This window comes from Lethenteron reissneri, chromosome 24 (genome assembly GCF_015708825.2).
Source record: "Lethenteron reissneri isolate LAM-NWPU_2019-01 chromosome 24, ASM1570882v1, whole genome shotgun sequence".
Classification (NCBI taxonomy): Eukaryota; Metazoa; Chordata; class Hyperoartia; order Petromyzontiformes; family Petromyzontidae; genus Lethenteron; species Lethenteron reissneri.
The window spans coordinates 2,883,856-2,902,595 of record NC_083802.1 but is presented as its reverse complement, the minus strand read 5'-3'; the positions used below and the strand labels follow the sequence as shown (position 1 = coordinate 2,902,595).

General features: G+C 40.5%; 1 protein-coding gene across 11 annotated transcripts in view; it reads right to left on the bottom strand.

The window, feature by feature from the left end:
* Nucleotides 1-18,740, bottom strand: part of MYO9A (myosin IXA) — a 185,203-nt gene that overhangs the window by 100,059 nt on the left and 66,404 nt on the right. For 10 of the 11 annotated variants that reach the window (XM_061557963.1, XM_061557970.1, XM_061557972.1 and 7 more), the window contains exons 3-8: nt 12,618-12,712; nt 11,713-11,775; nt 9,721-9,820; nt 7,515-7,562; nt 3,550-3,650; nt 2,500-2,626 (exon numbers count right to left, since the gene is read on the bottom strand). In XM_061557963.1, coding sequence (XP_061413947.1) covers nt 2,500-2,626; nt 3,550-3,650; nt 7,515-7,562; nt 9,721-9,820; nt 11,713-11,775; nt 12,618-12,712 — 534 coding nt within the window. The remainder of the gene's footprint in view (nt 1-2,499; nt 2,627-3,549; nt 3,651-7,514; nt 7,563-9,720; nt 9,821-11,712; nt 11,776-12,617; nt 12,713-18,740) is intronic. The other variant, XM_061557967.1, reaches the window with a different exon arrangement.

Below are 18,740 nucleotides of genomic sequence, written 5' to 3'. Positions count from 1 at the left end.
AACATCTTTTGTAGCGTACGTAGCCAGACGTGCACATCGGAGGTGTGGGGGGGAGGACAACTAAACCCAAAAAACTATTCTAAAAATAGTTTGCAATCTAGATTTCAAAGTGCATAGCTCCAGTGGCTTCCTAGCATCCAAAGGCAGAGTGTTCCAGATGGCCGCAGAAGGGCATCTGAAAGCGCGCGATGCAAGTGACTCTCTTTGTTCGGTGGCTAGCCAAGAGGCGCTGCGAGGATAGCAGAAGTTTTCGTGATGCTGTCGCAGGAGAGAGGGGGTGTGAGTAAAACTGTCAATGGCCAGGTGACATCTCAAGTGCCCCACAGTGAGCTGTTCAAGCTTGATGTACTTGGGAGTGTAAATAAACCAAAGCGCATGAATTCCTCAATGTACAGGAACTCCCTGCTAGTGAGAAAACCTCAATATTTGTAAAGCTATTATGGGTAAAAAAAAAGCAGGTCTGTCGATTTTCAATCTCAACTTACACGTGGCAAGTAGTTTGAGTTTAAATCGAGGAAGTGTGGTTCACATGGCCTCAGCAGATAAGTGTACTGTAAAAGCTGACTGAACATGAAAACGCCAAGTACAACCGAAGCTCAAATAATATGTTAAACCTAACAGTTACATTTTACAGTTCATTAAAAATTCCTTTAAATCTTAAACTCCGTAATAAGTGGTACAATTGTGTTGTGCTGCAGCTTCATCAAAAGGTTATAAGACCTGCATTTCCTAACGTTTTTGCCACAGCCCTATTATACCCACACATTTACACTAATACATTGCTACTCAATAGATTTTCTACAAGTGGATTTTTGTTGTTGCAAATAACCTTGAAGTTTGTGCATATATTTTCCTTTGACCCAACCACAACTACAGACATAGATAGGGAATGGAACGCAGAACATATAATCTACTATAAGGACTGAAATGGCAACATTTTTTTTTTAAGTACTAAGAAATAATAAATTAAACAGCATATTCCATATTTCAATCATATTTTGGTTCAACAATATTTTTGGAACATTATGTTAAAAATTAAGAATGTTCCAAAAACGTAAACAATCACAAAGCATTAAAACAATTTGGCATTTCCAAAAAATGTTGATACAATAACACCATTCAAAAATCATAGCTTCATATTTGGTGTTTTTGGCTTTGGTCACACATTGAAATTCTGTGGTAAGAACGCAAAATCTCCGTGATTAGCCAATACAAATGTAGACAAAATAAAAGCCGACAAATTAAATTATTTACGGAGGCACTGGCGTATTAGAGCAACTCAGAAATAAACTCCTAAGGCGCTCCTGGTATTTTAGCCTGCAATTTATGAAGTTTCATAATTAATCTGGAGCCCTATTACACTATAAGAGTGCCGAGTCTGAATGCATGAGCAATAATCAAGTGTGAACTCAGGTTCCTAGTTATTCTTTGTGAGTAAGTTAATATAGTAATAACCCCTATTTTATAAAAACGCCTTTCATATGGAGGTATCATAAAGTCTCCAAATCTCATAATCCTTTGAGACTCTGGAATCAAGACATATTTATAGCAATTCTAAGAATATCTTCATTTAGCTCTGAGAGAATCAACATTTTACATGTAAAATCCCTGAGTCTCATTCCATATAACTCAAAAAGTAACCCAGAAGTGGAGGAATGGTAATAGTCCCTTAGTCTCGTTCTCTGAGACTGAGGAAGGTAAGACATTACTGTTGTTATTGATCTGTTATTAAACAACAGAAATGTTAGTTCAAACCCCATCTTTATACAGATAAAACCTGTATGAGTTGTTGTTTCCTTTGCAAAGTATGGTTATAGAATGTTTGCAAATCAAAGTTATGGATTTCTCATATTTTGTTCACCGTTCAAAATTTTTGCCATGGGTATTAATTCTATTTTCCAAAACATTACCATTTTTTCCACAAATTATTGAAGCTCAACACAAAGCATTTTATTCACTTTCAAAAGCCCCTATGAAGCAGAGGCACATATATCAAGTAACAACTCGGATGTGACATCATCGGATAATATTCTCAATGTCCTTTGAATGTCGATCTAAGACAAGCACTATCTTCAGCAGTGTAAACAAGCAGGTAGTTTACTATGGCTAGCTGGAACTTACAGACATCAAACATATCGCGGTTAGAGCTGGGCTTTGCTAAATATAACTGCTGAAACATTTTAAATTGAAGGATTGTTGTGTTGTTGATTTTTGATCGTCATGCAATGAGATTTAGACAGATTAACAATCTCAAAATTAAAAACTTAGTTGCCGATGGTGATTTAAAGCAGATCTTAGTGGTGCATTAAACTCAGGTCCCTGGCACAGCCAAACCATCATCCCCTTGAGTCACCCAGCGGCTTTAATAATACTCAAAAAGTTAGGCAAGATGCTTAAATTACAGGGTAACATATAAACACATGTAGCGCGTACCCACACGTGTGGCATTTTGAAAGGGTCAAAGGTTAAATTGTTCACTGTGATAACGGCGGTAAGTACCTGGAGCAGGTTGGAGAGGATGGATAAAACATCTGGCGTGGCAACCTCCACGGCCTCATCCCTGTAGGGCTTCTTCTTGTACGAGATGTTTCCCAGGTGCAGGATGGCAGAGAGCAGCATAAAAATCCTACACAATGCACAGCACAAGAAGGACGCACAGGGTGTGTACGTGGTACTTATGATCAAGTCTTTCAAGGTGAAAAAAACTATTTAGAAAATAAATGTATGCAAATGGTTATATAATATATAGCAACGATAATTCACAGCACTTTTCTGGAATACGGCCTCCCCATGCTATGTCGGTCATGGACGTTGCTTGAGCATACTTCACCACGACGCTGGTCAGTGCAAGTTGGTGAAGGAAGACATCACTCGCCATCGATGTTCGCCATGGGCAGGAAATGAAGTTGCCGTGTAAACAGTAAACTGCGCAAATCACTACTCCCTATAAATCGTATATATTGGTGTATATACACTTTTAAGTACAATATATTGTCTGGGAAAACATATTTCACACTTAAACCACTGTATACCTCCTTAGTACAGTGCGAAAGAAGTTCAACAGACATACCTACATATTCATCAATTCACAGATTCATATCTACGTATTATTAAACTCATGATAAACAAATAAAAGTGGAATGCTGACAGTGGTTTGCACACTGCGCTATAAACCCGGCAAACCCGAGTTCAATTCCCAGCCATGGCTAGCATGAGTGGCGAGTCATATCTGAACCATACCTGGTCTGCCTCCTTTCCCCAATCCACAACAACCAGCATGGTGAAGTATGGTCAAACAAACCCCATACCTGACAATGCATGGGGAGGCCTTCATCTAGCAGTGAATTGAAAAAGGGCTGTAAATGTTATTTATATTATGTATGCCTCTAAATATGGACTGCGAGCTCTGGATGAATTATTCCAACCCTTACTTATGGGCGTGGAAATATGTATGCATTCTAAGCACTGTGTTAATGTCTTAATGCTGGTGTCTTTATATGTTAATGGAAAGCGAGACAAATTGTGTGCTATTTTAATGATCACTATTACCTTTTTCTCGTAGCAGGCAGAAACCCCACCATCTCCATGGCCAGCTGCAACCTCTTGAAATCATGCTTGAGGTCCTCCCCTTCCGTGAAGCAGCCGTCAGGCTATGATCCACACACAAACACACACCAGTTAGCAATAGCAGACACACAGTCATCAAGCTATTAACAACAACAACTGCCGTTCACCACTAAGTGACGTCACCATGACACTTGTGCCATGCCAGGTGCACTTTGAGACCACTCAAGTGTCAAAGGCCCGCTGGCAGGAGGCCATGAGTTGATTGACTGAGATGGCTGGCAGATGCACCAACTGTGCTCTCACTGTGCCAACTTTCTACGTTTTAGCCGCCCGGCGCTCCACTCAATGGTGTGAGCGTCGCTTCTCCGTTCTCCGTTGCTGCTGGAGGACCACAGTCTCCAACTCATCAGCAGCATCTTTCACGAAGCTTCTCCACAGAGGCCGATCTTGACACTGCTGGTACCAGTCATTGGGCAAGTCCAATCAGCTTCATATTCTTCTGTACCACATCAGTCCGTCTCTTGTCTAGCCCCTGCCGTACCCGTTTAGCCCCATGTATCGAGCTGATAAGAAGCTGTTTGGGTCGGCTATTATCCACACACACACCAGTCAACAATAGCTGGTACTCAGCTTTTATCAGTGACTTGCATGTAGATTACATCAATGGCTTCCGTCAGGCATGGACATGACCCAGTGATATTGTTGCATATTTCAACGAGGGGGTTCTGGTGCTATGTTATTATTATTATTTGGACCACTTCTAGTACAGAAAATGTGCCTAGGTACTTGTTTAATTCAGGTGTAATAAACTAAAATGTGCAATTAGTTACGTGGAATCTTGATTTGAAGCTTTCGTGACTGCAGAAATCCATACTCTTTGGTTCTTTCGGTAAAGTCAAGTAGGTAGGAAAATAATAGATCACTGCTGAAGTTTTTTTTATTGCTGTGGTTGTCCCACCTCATGACGATTGCTTGTGTTGCGATCGAAACATCGTGATCTATTATTTTTCAACCCACGTGACTTTACCGAAAGAACCAAAGAGTATAGTTATGTAGAGACAATGCATCTGAATAGCAAATGATGACGATAAACTGTTTAAAGAATTACATCCTTCATAAACCTGTAGGACTGGTTTTGGCTTCACAGTCAATAACACGGAAAAGATCAGCAGTGAAACGTGGCTCCCCTGGAAACGATTCATTCACAATAACAATGTGCGCTGATCCAGAATTTCTTCTATGACATAGTGCAGTTCTTCATTAAACTCAGTTACTGTTAATATAAATCAATGCACATAATTGTTGTCTATGAGTATCTATAATCAGTCAGCTTTATATAACATTTCACAATTTTCTCAAGTTCGACATCCAACCATTAGTCGGCACTCTCCTTGATTATTACGGCGCAATCCTTACGTGGACATCAGAAAAAACACCTCAACAAACTACAGCAGCTCTAAAACCAGCTCTCACACACAGTCCTGGGCATCAGCTGCAGCCATATGGCTTCTGTTAAAAACGTTGCACTAGCTCCCTACCAAATCGAGAAAACTATACAAAGTCACCATCCTGTACCACCCGGGCTCTCTTTCAAGGTCTCCCCGGCATACCTCTCCACCCTTCTCACTCTGCTGACCACTGCAATCCGCCGCATCCTACAGGAGCATGTCTAAAAAACTGCGAGACGCAGCCCCAGTGACAAGATGTTAAATACCTCGCCTGGTATCTAGGAGGTTGTGGGTTCAATGCCGACCCTGACGCCTGGATATTTTGAGTTTGTATGTTCTCCCTGTGGTCACATGGATTTTTCTCCTGGTCCTCCGGTTTTCCCACATGATAAGCCACTTCGTTGAGCTATTATTTGTGGTCAGGTCGATTCTGAAAAAGAGCTATATAGCTCAGTGGGCCTTACCCGGTAGTATAGTTTTTTTTCTTCGTAGCTACACCAGCAGCCATTTGAAACGGTCTCCCACTGTACGTACACAGCATCCAAGCACCCTCCAGCTTCAAGCAGCGACTCAAGGCCACCTCCTCCGGCCAACTTATGAGGAACTTTTGAGCTTTGGTTCTGCACAAATTCGAGTTCTCGATCGAACAATGCATCGGATTTGTGAAATGTGCACAATCCAAATTGTATTCTTTAGGTCTTTCGGTAGAGTCACGTGACTTTACCGAAAGACCAAAAGAATATGAATTCCTGCAGTCACGAAAGCTTTAAGTCAAGATTTACTCTAAATTGGGTTTATTATTATTATGACAATCTTGCTGCCCTCTCTGTCTACTCTGAAGAAAGGTGAATGAGCGAAACTGCCAACCTATTATATTTATTGTTTTTCATTCAAAGGTACTGCTCGTGATTCGTATGGTGGAGTTTTTTGTTGTTGTTTAATTCTAGCTGTTAAGTTAACATCGAACAGCAACATCAAGCGAATGTAAAAAAATTTTATAATTAACACCATTTGCAAAAATCTATTGCAGAACTTTCTGAACTAGAATAAAAGTACCACACTATGAAGGGTGTTGAATGACAGGACTAGTTTAACAAATAACACAAACAGGTAATCTGATCGTTATGGTTTATAATTCTTCACTTGGACATTGCCTGGAAATATAAATCTTCTGCACCAGTTGCGTCACAACCAACAGAAACTCAGCCACTCAGCAAAAGCACCACTGCCACAAATTTGTGACTTCCACGCATGTGGAGGACAATGTAACCAGGGCCAACGGCTACAAGACAACGTAAAACACCAATAGTCCATAAGTGTTCCAACTGAGCCCAAATTGGGAGAGGGTGAATTTAAATGTGGAGAGGTACGTAGCACTCCCATGCCACCAACATTTCCTGAGCCTCAATACGACATTTCCGTCTGTTTGCTTTGGCTTAAGTTAAAGCCAGATTATAATTTTTCTATATTTATACTGCTAAATCTTGGTATTCCTTTAAATGACCTACATTTACAAAAAAAAAACGATATGGAATATAGTTTAAGATAATACATGTCAAAAGCTCACCGCTTGCCTGCATGAACATCGTTATCTTTTATTTAATTTCCGGAAAAGGTCTGTGATAAATCTACGAACTTAAACATAAGATTTCACAAAGAATTATCACGATAAATCGTATACAGTCACATGTATTACAATATCAGGGCTTACATATGTACAAACATTGAACTCCCCCCCCCCATGTATTAATTCAATGAACATTCTGAGAAAAGCTCTATCCCTATCTCCTATATCGTTCTTGCTGGTTATAATTTAAATGTGCACACTTGACATGTAGTTGAACACAAGATGTGGAAACTAAAAGAGACAGGATTGTTCACTTTAATTTTAAAGGCTAGACTGTGTAAGTGCGTTTTCTGCATGCTCAGCAAAGCTAAGAGAACATTCTACCATAAATTCCTTATTCTGGTTCGGCCTATATTAGGTTAAGTTGTACAGTTCCTGGGATTTTTCTACTGCTTCTGTTGCTTTTGTGAAGAAAAAAATACGCACCATATAAGCATTGCGTTCTGTGCCAGAATCAGAAGCAAACGTGCCAAAAACAGTTTACACTACAACAGCCATCCACAGGGGGCTCGCAGCCAACATAAACCTCAGCTGTCTCTTTCAGCAACGCACCCAATTGCCATCAGTTTAATCCCACAAGAGATATTTATTTTTAAATCGCAGTTTTTTTTATATTAATGTTTGTACAACAGGCTAGAGCTGATAAGTGTTGGTTTATCACACCAGGCTTTGTAAACAGTTTCTGTTTACAAATTAAGTGCCTTGTTTTTGGCCTCATTTCAATTGGAAATGTTTCGTGCTCAATGAAAAGTACAACATCTTTAGAACACCCACATTTTAGTCAGAAAGACGATCAAATCACATCTGCATTGATAATATGACCTTAATTTTGATCCCCCCCCCCTCCCAAAAAAAGCTCAAAACATACTAACCGTGTCATCATTGTAATAACTCTCCCGTTGCTGAGGTTTCTTACCAACCTTAAATGAAGGCAAAAGCAGAATATTAGTAACCACATGCAAGCAGCAAAGAAGCATTGACAGGAATATTAGGAGCACTGCTGTGCCAATAAAAAAAAACATTAATCAAATAGACCAATACAGAATATCTTGAAGCTCTGGCCTATGTGCTACATGGATGTGGAATTGTCCAAGTCTTGTTATATCAAGCAATTAGCCCACTGTGTTTCCTAAATAAAATATCCCTTGCAAACTAGCTGGGTAACTTGCTACATGAGACGTTGCATGAAACACGGATTGATACCTTGAAATGAGCGGTTGTTTAAGTGCAAAGTTTCACTGCTTTGTAAAAACTTAAAGGCTATAGACTTGTGCAGCGTATCAAAAACAAATATACCTAAGTGTCAACAATGCTGTACAGTAATCTTGTGTGAATGCGAACACCACTATAGTTTTAAAATAAGGCTACAATACTAAGTGATGACAACTAGAAAAGGGCTGGTTATCTGACAAGACTTGGAACCAATGAACATATATGGAATGGGATCAGGTTGCACAAAGGTTGCTCATGTTAGCAGCTTCTTTATAGTTTAACATTAAGGTTTTCGCGACCAATATCATCCATAATACAGGATTTATATACTAACCACTATTTTTTTCATATTATTCCGCACCAAGTTACACTAAGGTAGTGCTGGAGCTACAAATAGAGGCTGCACGGATGGTGTACTGATTAAAAGTTGTTTATTATTTCCAAATATGCGTCCTCTAGTATGTTCAAAAATATCACACATTCCTTTGGCAAAAACCAAGCCAGCCAATGGCTGTTAAAGTGTATCATGCAAAAGAAAATAAATCAATGAAAATATCCCTGAGAATGACATTGTCGCCAAAGTGAAATGGCAGCCTAGAATCACGGTAGAACCACACCAACGCTATAAACATTGTAATGTGAACTCATTACATTCCAATGCATCTGTAGTTACATCCATTCTCTTGGAACGTGAAGGATTGACAACTTGCATATTTGAAACTGATGTGCAAAACTATACCTCAGCAAAGTAGTATAGTCAAGACAAAGCGCTTTTGCAGTGAAATTATTTAACAGCAAAGCACACGTAGCGGCATTAGAGGTTTAACAAAACAATCTATAAGGTTTACAAAAATGCAAGGATGGATCTCGAAAATAACGTTACACTTGCTCATGGTTGGTTCTTAAGAAGGCGGCATGTGATATGACCGAGCACAATGTTCTCCAACAGTTCATATTGCATGGAACATGTTGGAGACTTCAATACGGTATTATACTTCGATTTGTACCGAGTATTCTGCAATCTACATAATCGTATGTATGTAAATTGAACATGTTTTTCACCGTACATAGCTAATCGTAGGTATAACGATAGGACAACACCTAAACACAAAAAGGAATGAGTTTTCAATCGAGATTTAAAAGTGCATAAGCTCCAGTGGTGTCCAAATATAAATCGCCACCAGGCTCCATCTTAATGGGCACTCTACAGCAGAAGCGATGAAAGACACCCAGAATGTCAGTCGAGTGTTGGTTATCTTTACAAGGCCACGCATGTGAAGGGTCAGGGTGTAAACTATCCACTCACAGTAAACAGCAGTTTGCTTTTAAGTCTACATTGCTTCAGTGTAATCATTGTTTATTGTTCACAATAAACCAATGCATGTGTTATCTTAGGCAAGTGAAGTCTGTGGCATATGCACCCAATATAACTAAAAAAAACCCAAAAAAATAAGTCTGGAATGGAGAATGAAACCTCAAAGCAAGGTTCTTTACATAACAATAAAAAATGACAGCAGGTGAAAGTCAAGTAATAGAACCATTATTATAATTTAATAATTTAATAGAAGCCATTTTGAAATTTGAACTATGAAATTGTAATATAATGTTCCTACTTTTCAAATATTTACACAGCATTTGAATACTTACCTCACTGCACAAGGCACACTTTAATAACGTGCCGCATTATGACCGACCAGCTGTGTGAAATGAACCATCGTCCGTGCATTCACGGCTCTGTGCGTAGGCTTGCGATTCACTACACTATCTAATCATTCTGACGTTCATACTTTGACAAGGAACTGGCCCAACAAGAGAGCGCAAATGGCATCACGGTGTGTGTGTGTGTCCTGTCACCACAAGAATCACCTGGTTCAGGTATTGGTACTCCTCTGGCTGTTTGAGTTGGAACTCTTCTTGCTCCTCTTGAGTTGCGCCAGCAAGTAGATAGTAGAAGACATGGTAGTTCCTGCCAATATCACCACCACCACCGGCATCATCAGCCATTCAGAACACTTGCTATCACATTCTGTCAAACATTGTTTCTATAAACAATCTTTGCACGGATCAGTTGAGATTAATTTATCGCTGGTGGTCATTCAGAAAGCGGCGATAATTTAGAGATTACCGGGCATTTTTTACATTTTGCCATGACACCAGAATTGTTTCTACTCGACGTTTTGCATATTCTCAAAAAAGGCAGATTTATAAAAAAAATGCTCACGCAGTTCCTGCATTCAAACATGCAAATCCTCCAAGAGGACGAAAGATCACTAAACAGGTACCAATAGCCTAACCTGTTGTTGCATTAAGAAACGGGAAGCAAATATACATGCCACCACTAAAAACCACTAATGTTTGACGAGCACTGCCTGCCCATTTGTGTGGGAGACACGGCCAGGGGAGGAGGGTGGGAGGGGTGGTGTGACATCAGCGTCGCGCACGACGCAGCTCGACGCTATGGGGATGCGGGTGATGTCATCACGCAGATGTGCCCGGTGATGTCACCGCCGTGCCCTTTGGGGGACAAAGTTCCGCGCTATGACGTCATAGCGCCCTGGAGGGAGAAATCGCCACTCCGAAGCCACAGCGTTGTGGGCTTGAGGTACGATGACATCATGACCTAAACATCGCCTCTCAATATAAACGAGAGGGGGTAAACCATCTTACCAGACGGTCCAAGCAATAAAACGCGAAACACAACTTCCGAAAGGATTTTGGCTGCCGTCCGTTTTAATTGGGGCATTTATTTTTCGAATCTTTTGGGGGGGGACGGCCAAAATGTTTGTGAAATTGGGAAAAGCCGCAATTTTCTGTTAATGCCCTCGGTGAGAACGAGCAGTTTTGGTGACGTTGCATGTTTTCCTCCGACGTACCATTTGGGAGATATACAGAGCGTGGCGGACATGGGATATAATTAGTGCAATATATACACGGATGTCCAGTACAGACTGCATGATATGGTGTATTGCTTTTACCAAAAGAGATGTACCGGTAATTTACAAATTGAATAAATTAATACTCTAAATGAATTGGAGGGGGGGGCGGGTTTTTCGTAAAGAACACGTTAATAATTAATTTGTCGTAAAATACAGATGTGAATATTGATGACCCAGATTTTAAGCTACACTGTTAAAAATTGTAGAAAGCTTTGTAATCTAATAAATAACATTAGTGTATCTTGCATTTTTTGTATGTTAAACAAAGACAGGATTTTATTTTATCCAGTTGTGTTAGGCTTCAACATGAATAATATACAGAATACACAAATATACATCCATGAACGTAATTAACTAATTCGACCAACCTATTTTTCAAAGGCAGACCTCGGATATAAACCAAAATAACCATCAAAGTGTGATACATCTGAAAACGACTAAACTTAAGTGCTCTGCTGTAATATTACATCCATAAGCTACCCATTCACCTAGAATAAATCAGCGTTATCAAATTTGGAAGGTAGTAGCAATAGTTGATAGGATTACAAATTTCCAAAGCATTTACAATCGGAATTAACAACTGATCCAATGTGTGTAATGCAACTTGACAGAGATGACGAGGATGACAGAAGTGGACCAAATGTCGCCAGGGAGGTTCACACAGCAGACACTTCGTTGAAAAATGTCAATTACAAAAACCTAAGCAGTTACTTGTTATCGGTATCAAAACAAATGTGGAACTATATTCTATGCAAAAATAAATGTAAACTCACAACATGCAGTAACGTGCTGAGGATATCAGCACACTGGTACAGAGCAATTTACTACAGATGACACGATCACAGCCAACGATGTTTGTGAACAAACTCCAAGCCGGTGGGGGGGGGGGCATCTTCATGCTGTAAACACATGAAGGACGTACCTCTCTTTTGTCTCTTGGGAAACGAGCCTAGATTTTTCCAGCAAGTACTTCTCAACAACAGCGCTGATTGACAAGGGTCGGGGAGGGTTGTGGAAGACAAGATCATGTTTTACATCGTCTCGATTTCATACGCTATCTGAAACTTTCACTTACACATATAACAAAAAAGGCAAAAACAGACCTATCACTAAAAAGCATGTATGAATGCGAGGCCCGCTGAATGTTATTTTTTCAGAAAACCTAATTTTAATTACATCAATGCCACAATTGCATTGTTACCCAAATAACCACAATGCATGCAAATACATTGCTAAAATATATTGTTCTTTTAAATTACAGTGTAATTAGAAGCATGCTCAAATATTATTTGTATCCTTTCACATGAGACCTCGGTAAAAACTTGCCAGACGGTGTCCAGGGAATAAAGTGATTTTCTACTCACAGGACCTACAATCTATATGGTGATTTACGTGGCCAATTAACTGGGTCGAGTGCCTGCATTTTATTTGTTTTACCTATACATTCTCATTTCATACAATGGCACCAAAACCTTCTGAACAAGCACTGATAGCTAATATATCAAGCGAGGTATTTTAGTATTGGCCATCAATTATAAATGTCTAAAAACATGTCATTTGCAAGCATTTTATAACTGTACGAACCAGTGGCCAAACAACAACTTAACATGTATTTAAGCCCATGCGCAAACACGTGTAATTCAGCTCAAGCGTATATTTAATTTAATGACAAAAACAAAAGCATTGAATTTAGCCGCAAAGATTAGTCAAGTAAATCTCGACATCTTCTAGCAAGGGATGCTTTGCAAGATTGATTACTACATGACGTGAGCATTGATTCAAGAGGTACCGGAATAGGGTACACGGGTCTGAGAGGTGTGTACTTACCCACGCACGATGCCGTTTTCCCAGTAGTTCACTTGTATGAACTTGCCAAATCGGCTGGAGTTGTTATTGTGAGCCGTCTTGGCATTTCCAAACGCCTGTGGCAAACAAACCCAACGGGAGGAAGGAAGATTTATTGAACACTGCGACAAGTGTGCAGATCCGTCTAACAGAACAATATCAATGGCAACTTTAAATTGCTAAGAAATACAACGTTTCTAAAGAAAGCAACTTGGAAGTTTGAGCAATAGTACTTGCCCTAGCTTCATACCATCGTGCATGTTACATACGATAGTTAATGGCTCATTGATGATATTAATTCGATGCACTTTCACTGCCATTTTCTTCAACAAAAGTCAGACATAAATTGAAAGAAATGGTGGCCTATTGCTGTTATTTAAAATATGATATGTAAAGAACCGATGTTAGGCTTGTATTTCTAAAGCTGCGGAGCTCTGAGAACAAATGGAAACTCCAATTTACATCCAATTAGAGTGTTGACGGTTAGAATTGAATGCAAAATATCAATGCCTTGAACCTAATCTTTCCCATTCAGTAAATGCGAAATATCAGTTGTGGACTACAGTATTATGATTATCAGATGACCAGGACGGCAATAGTCAGATTTTTGATAACCAGCCTTTGCTATGTTCACTTCTGGAAGGAAATATATATTAACCTAGTTATAATGACAAGAGTAGGTCTGATTTTCATCTTATTCCTTCAAGTCTCTCTCCAGCGTATCAAACAGAACAGTCGACAATAGGTGTTCATCATTAGCAGTTCCTTCTGCGGTGTGTCTATCTATCGGTCTGGTTAGGCCTAATGGTCTTTCAAATCAGTCACATGCAAATTATTGACGGCAGACTAAATATGCCTTACTCAAATTATTCATGTCGCAATGAACTCATTCCTATATATTGATTATCCACCGACTATTTACATTATTAGAACATGCAAGAAGTTGAAGTAATAATAATCATTCTTATACTTTAAACAATAAAAATGTAAGTGGATCACCCACAAGGTGATACGCCAGCTCAATTTATTTTGGAAATTAAACTACAGGATACAATACAATTAAATGAATGTTTCTAGATGGTGTGCTTTGCATTCGTGGAAACTTTTCAATGAATAAAATCGCGTACTCTAACCATGGCAGCTGTACATCACGAACATAACGAACAAAAACTGTCTTCAGTTGCAGCAACGTAAATAAACATTTATTCTCAAGTCGAAGGCTGAAAAATGGCTTTGTGTATTTTAAGCAAACCCCCCCCCCCCCCTCCGAATGTCCTATGCTTACTTTAGCTGCCGGTTGAATAGCGAACAAAACACTATTCATGTTCATCTCACTATCATGCCTAGCGGTGGGAGCAGCTCAGGGAGATGCCATTGAGGGCCACGGTGCAGTCGCATTCTATCCAAGGCGAAGAACTTTTCAGAACTTGCCAAAATGAGAAGAAAAAAAAAGACTTGGCCGATCTTCACTCCCTTCTGCCTACGATGCACACAAGCGACCGTTATTGACCCCAACCCAATGTATTCCAAACTTGCGGCTGTGCTCTACGAACTCACAGGCAACAGCTCTTGACTATCGACAGTTTAAAAAAAACCACGCGATTTACAATGCTGATAAAAGTTCAACTGTGTTCAGTGGCTAGGTTGGTTTAGGGTCCTAGGAGTGCATGTAAGAAGAGCACTTTGCGCCAGCATTGAGTGGAGAGGACCTTTTGCTTTCACACAGCCACCTGCACGCACCAGCCCCCATCCGCCCACCCGCCAGCCCTCCCTTGAGCGGCAAGAAAACCCATTAATAAGATGCAGTCTGTGGTGGTTGCTGGCAAAGATACCCGGCCATTGAAGGATACCAGGGCAAATTCCAGCGTCACCCCTTCTGGGACATATTTCATTCCTACGGTAAGCTATGTTTTACGTTGAGGAGTGAAATGTGCTTAAATAATTAATGTTATGAGATTTCACTGCTAAAATATCAGCATTTATTTGCACCCAAAATAAACAAATGATAAACATTTGATAAGACCATGCTGTTATGTTGCTTTATATATATAAAAACTAATTTACATACACGATAAAATAGGAGCAAATATGGCAATCATTCAATTATTAGGCTATTCCCCCTCTTTTTATTAAAGAGTCAAATTATCATGTCAGACCATCAACTCACATCATAATCAAAAGCAAGTAAAGTAGAATAAGAAAAAATATTTTGGTCGGGGGGGGGGGGGGGCGGCAAGACCAAATTATCATATTATTTAAACTAGATCAATGGAATTAACACCACGCTATGCGTACACATTATCAACAGAGGCAGCACACAACCCTGCTGAAGCAGGCGGAAGCACAGAGCTGGGGGGGAGCGGGGGAATGGTTTGTGTTCTCCCACGGGTGCTGAAGCCGGGCTCTGGACAAGGCCTACTCCTCCTGCACTGCCCCCCCCCCACCTTGTGGGGGCACGGCCATCTGTGCAACCACGGATGGCCGTGCCCACGCAAAGCTTCGACTGCACTTCGGCCTCAACGTTGCAAAATCTCTCACAAGGCAACGTCAGTGAGGGCAAATATTTCATCAGCATCGTGAGAACAAAATGAACTCCCAAGAAATTCTCTCATATGCACGCTCTGGTGAGATAGAACAGTCTCATGTACTGATTTGTAGACGCTATGCTATAAAAAGTGTGTTAATTTATCCCTTAGAGAGACGTCAAACGGTTTTGGATGTTACCTGAACGATCATATCCACATACAAATGATTACAAGAGAAAAACATTCACAAAATAACAAAATAAATGTGTATATGAACATTTGCACGCTATGTTGACGACCTTTTCACACTATTAGCGAGCACCTACCATGGCCGGCACGACAAATGAAGGGGTGGGTGGCCAGCACCATCCGTCACAGTCATCATTATCCATCACCTTCTTCATATGTAACCATTGCCATCATCATCGTCTTCATCACCACCCAAAAAGAGGGCAATTATGAATCGTACTTCTGCATCATCATTGTCATCATGTATTTCTGCCGACACAGGCCATGAATGTGCTATGACTGGCAAAAATTGGCAGCATTCATTTGTTTGTTGAGAAAGGTGGTATGCGGGGTTCAGGGATATGACAGGCCACCGGTACTCATAACCGGCGAAAACCCACTGAGGGAAGGACCTCCCCGGAGCCTGCTTTGGTCCCCCTCTGAGAGCCCTTGACCGGTTCACAGCGTTTTTGTCGTTGTTGTGCCACACCCTGGCCTGCGCCCCTGCTGCTACCCACTGGGCACTCACATTGAGGATGCGCTTGCTCGTCAGGTTAACGCTGAGTTTGGCATTATGGGCAGCCACTCTCTTCCACCCACATTGTGGCACTCCCCTTGCATGTGAGCAGAGTTCTACCCGAGACGCCACCATTCCATGACGTGTTGCTACCCCAAGAATGAGAGGCAGCTCATGCAGCAGGGCAGGACACTAGCATCAGCTGGCTGAGAATGAAACATTACAATAGTCTCCTGCCGATGGTGATCCAGCAGTGCCAACATCGTGTGCAAAGCGATTGGTATATTATATCTGGGAACACGGTTCCTACTGAACACCCCCTGGGAGCTAGCGCGTTATTTAATTTATTTATGGTACAGGTGGTCAATGGGCAGAGTTCTCATGAGAACAGCACCAAAGGGTGTTGATGGCTGTGAGTGATAACTGTAACATATCAACTGTCTCCAGCTGTCCTAGTATATTCAAGGCATTACACCATGATACGAGTTCGTCTAGCATAGTTTACTCAATATGTCAAAGAAACTCCCCGCTGAATTGAGCATGGGATGGTGCTCATAAATGACAGTCCTGAACAAGGGGGGAAACATTCCACATTTCTACGGCAAGGGCCAGCTGTGTTTTATCGATCACACAGCATCACAAGGAAACATTATACATGAGCGCATGCATTTCACTGCATTCACAATGAAGTTCCATCAAATGTATTCAGATTAGTGGTGTCTGCAATATTGCAAATTCTCTGGATACTGTGGATGCAGGAATCCAGATGAACAACAAATTTCGAGGATTGAGGAATGTACAGTTGTAATGAATGCTAATGTCCACACGCACACACACACACACGTGTGTAAATGTAACACAAGAGTCCACAATTGAATGGACGTACATATGGACGCATAATTATGTCAATTGCCTCCGTTGGCAATAATACTGCTCGCGACTGATGCATTCTGATGAGCGAGTGGATAGACCATGAAGGTGACCCCCTTTGTAAAGAGGGCCCCAGGGAATTCAAGTCGACTCTTGTCTACATGAACCACATTTACTTGCACTGCGAATTGATAAACATAAGAATGACCTCCGGTAACGTGTGCTAACGGAGCAATAGAGCAGACCGTGGTGAATGAAGATTACATGGCAAATTCCAAAAGCAAATATTGAACTTTATGGCCTCGAACATATGAGTATTGTATTTTACAATGCATATTTTTTTCATTGTCCAGGTCTGTTGGTTGATAGCTTTATTATTTGTTTATGGCACATAATGCAATTAGATAGTCTAGTGCAGCTACTGTGTTCATTTTAGTTACAACGGTGGCATTTATGCTCTTTGGTTTTTTTTTCGGTAAAGTCACGTAGGGAAAAATAAATAAATATTTTGCCAGCTACATTCAATCACGACGTTTCGGGCGCAACACAAGCGTCCTTCAGGTGAAGATTTAATGTAGTTGTTTTCTTTTTTACCTACGTGACTTTACCGAAAAAACCAAAGAGTATGAATCCTTGCAGTCACGAAAGCTTCAAATCTAGAATTAGTGGCATTTATGATTATTTTCTATAGATCCGGTTGGGTGGGGCTGTTGACGGGGCTCATCATTCCATTCGGGGCTGATAAAACGGCTACCAAGTCAACAGTGGTTGTCCAATGGAGAGAGTGAGCCCCACAATAGGATTGCAACTACAATAAACGGCTCAGCAGTGGGGCTTTCACTTGCTTCATAGTGCCTGTATATGTCAAATAACTAGGTAGAATAATATAAATATCATCAGAGTACATGTCATAAGAATATAACAATAGTGTATACTAACAATAATGAGTGGCCCTCTGAGTTTTTCAGGAGGACCCTGCCTTGGGGAAGTTTGATCAGTGCCATTAATTACATTCTAAAGCCGTGTAAGCTTTTAATGAATGTAGGCATACAGTTCAACAATAATCTCACATGCCACGTGAGTAGTCGTAGAGTGTGTCAGATTATTTAACCTGGATTGCCTTTACATTATTGATGACACGAAAGAAAGAAGTATGTTTTCAACCGCAACTAACCAAACATGTAAATGCGTTGCACATTGTTATGCAAAGAGTTATAAAATATCCATTACATGAATAAAAATGTGAACAATGCGAGGATAATGAACCTTAAATCACGACTAAAACTAAACTATTTTTTATTTTAGCAGGTAAGGCCCACTGAGCTATTAGCACATTAGAAGTGACCTGGCCACAAATAATAGCTCAACGAAGTGGCTTGTCATCACTTGGAAATTTATAGCAGCCAAATTCTCTAAAGTCACGTTTATGAATGCAGAGGGAAAAACCAAAGAACCCGGAGAAAAATTCACAGTGACCACTGGGGAGAACATGTAAACTCAAATATACAGCAGGCGTCAAGAGTTGGGATCGAACCCACGACCTCCTGCATACCAAGCAAGGAAGATAACGTCTCCTAGCCACCGTGGTGCCACTTAAGCTGATGATACATTCACTGGATCGCTTAAGGAGCTAGTTTTTCAATTCCTGTATGTTGTACGCAAGGGGTTCAAGTGACACCTCCAGCCACCAGAGGCCATTATATTCACAAGTATTCCAAAAGTAATATTCTTGTTGCAATAAATTGTGTCAATTTCAGTTAAAACAGGGCCAGATCATTGCACCTCGAACACACATATCCATGAATGAAATGAGTTGTCCTAATGTCAATGATTAATTCTTAATATATTCGCAGGATTGTAGCAAAAATAAGGAATTAATTAAATAAATCGTGCTAACCTCTTGAACATTTCGTCTGTTTCCTCTTTGAGACAATGGGGGCAGGGTTCCTTCCTGAAACGTGCCAA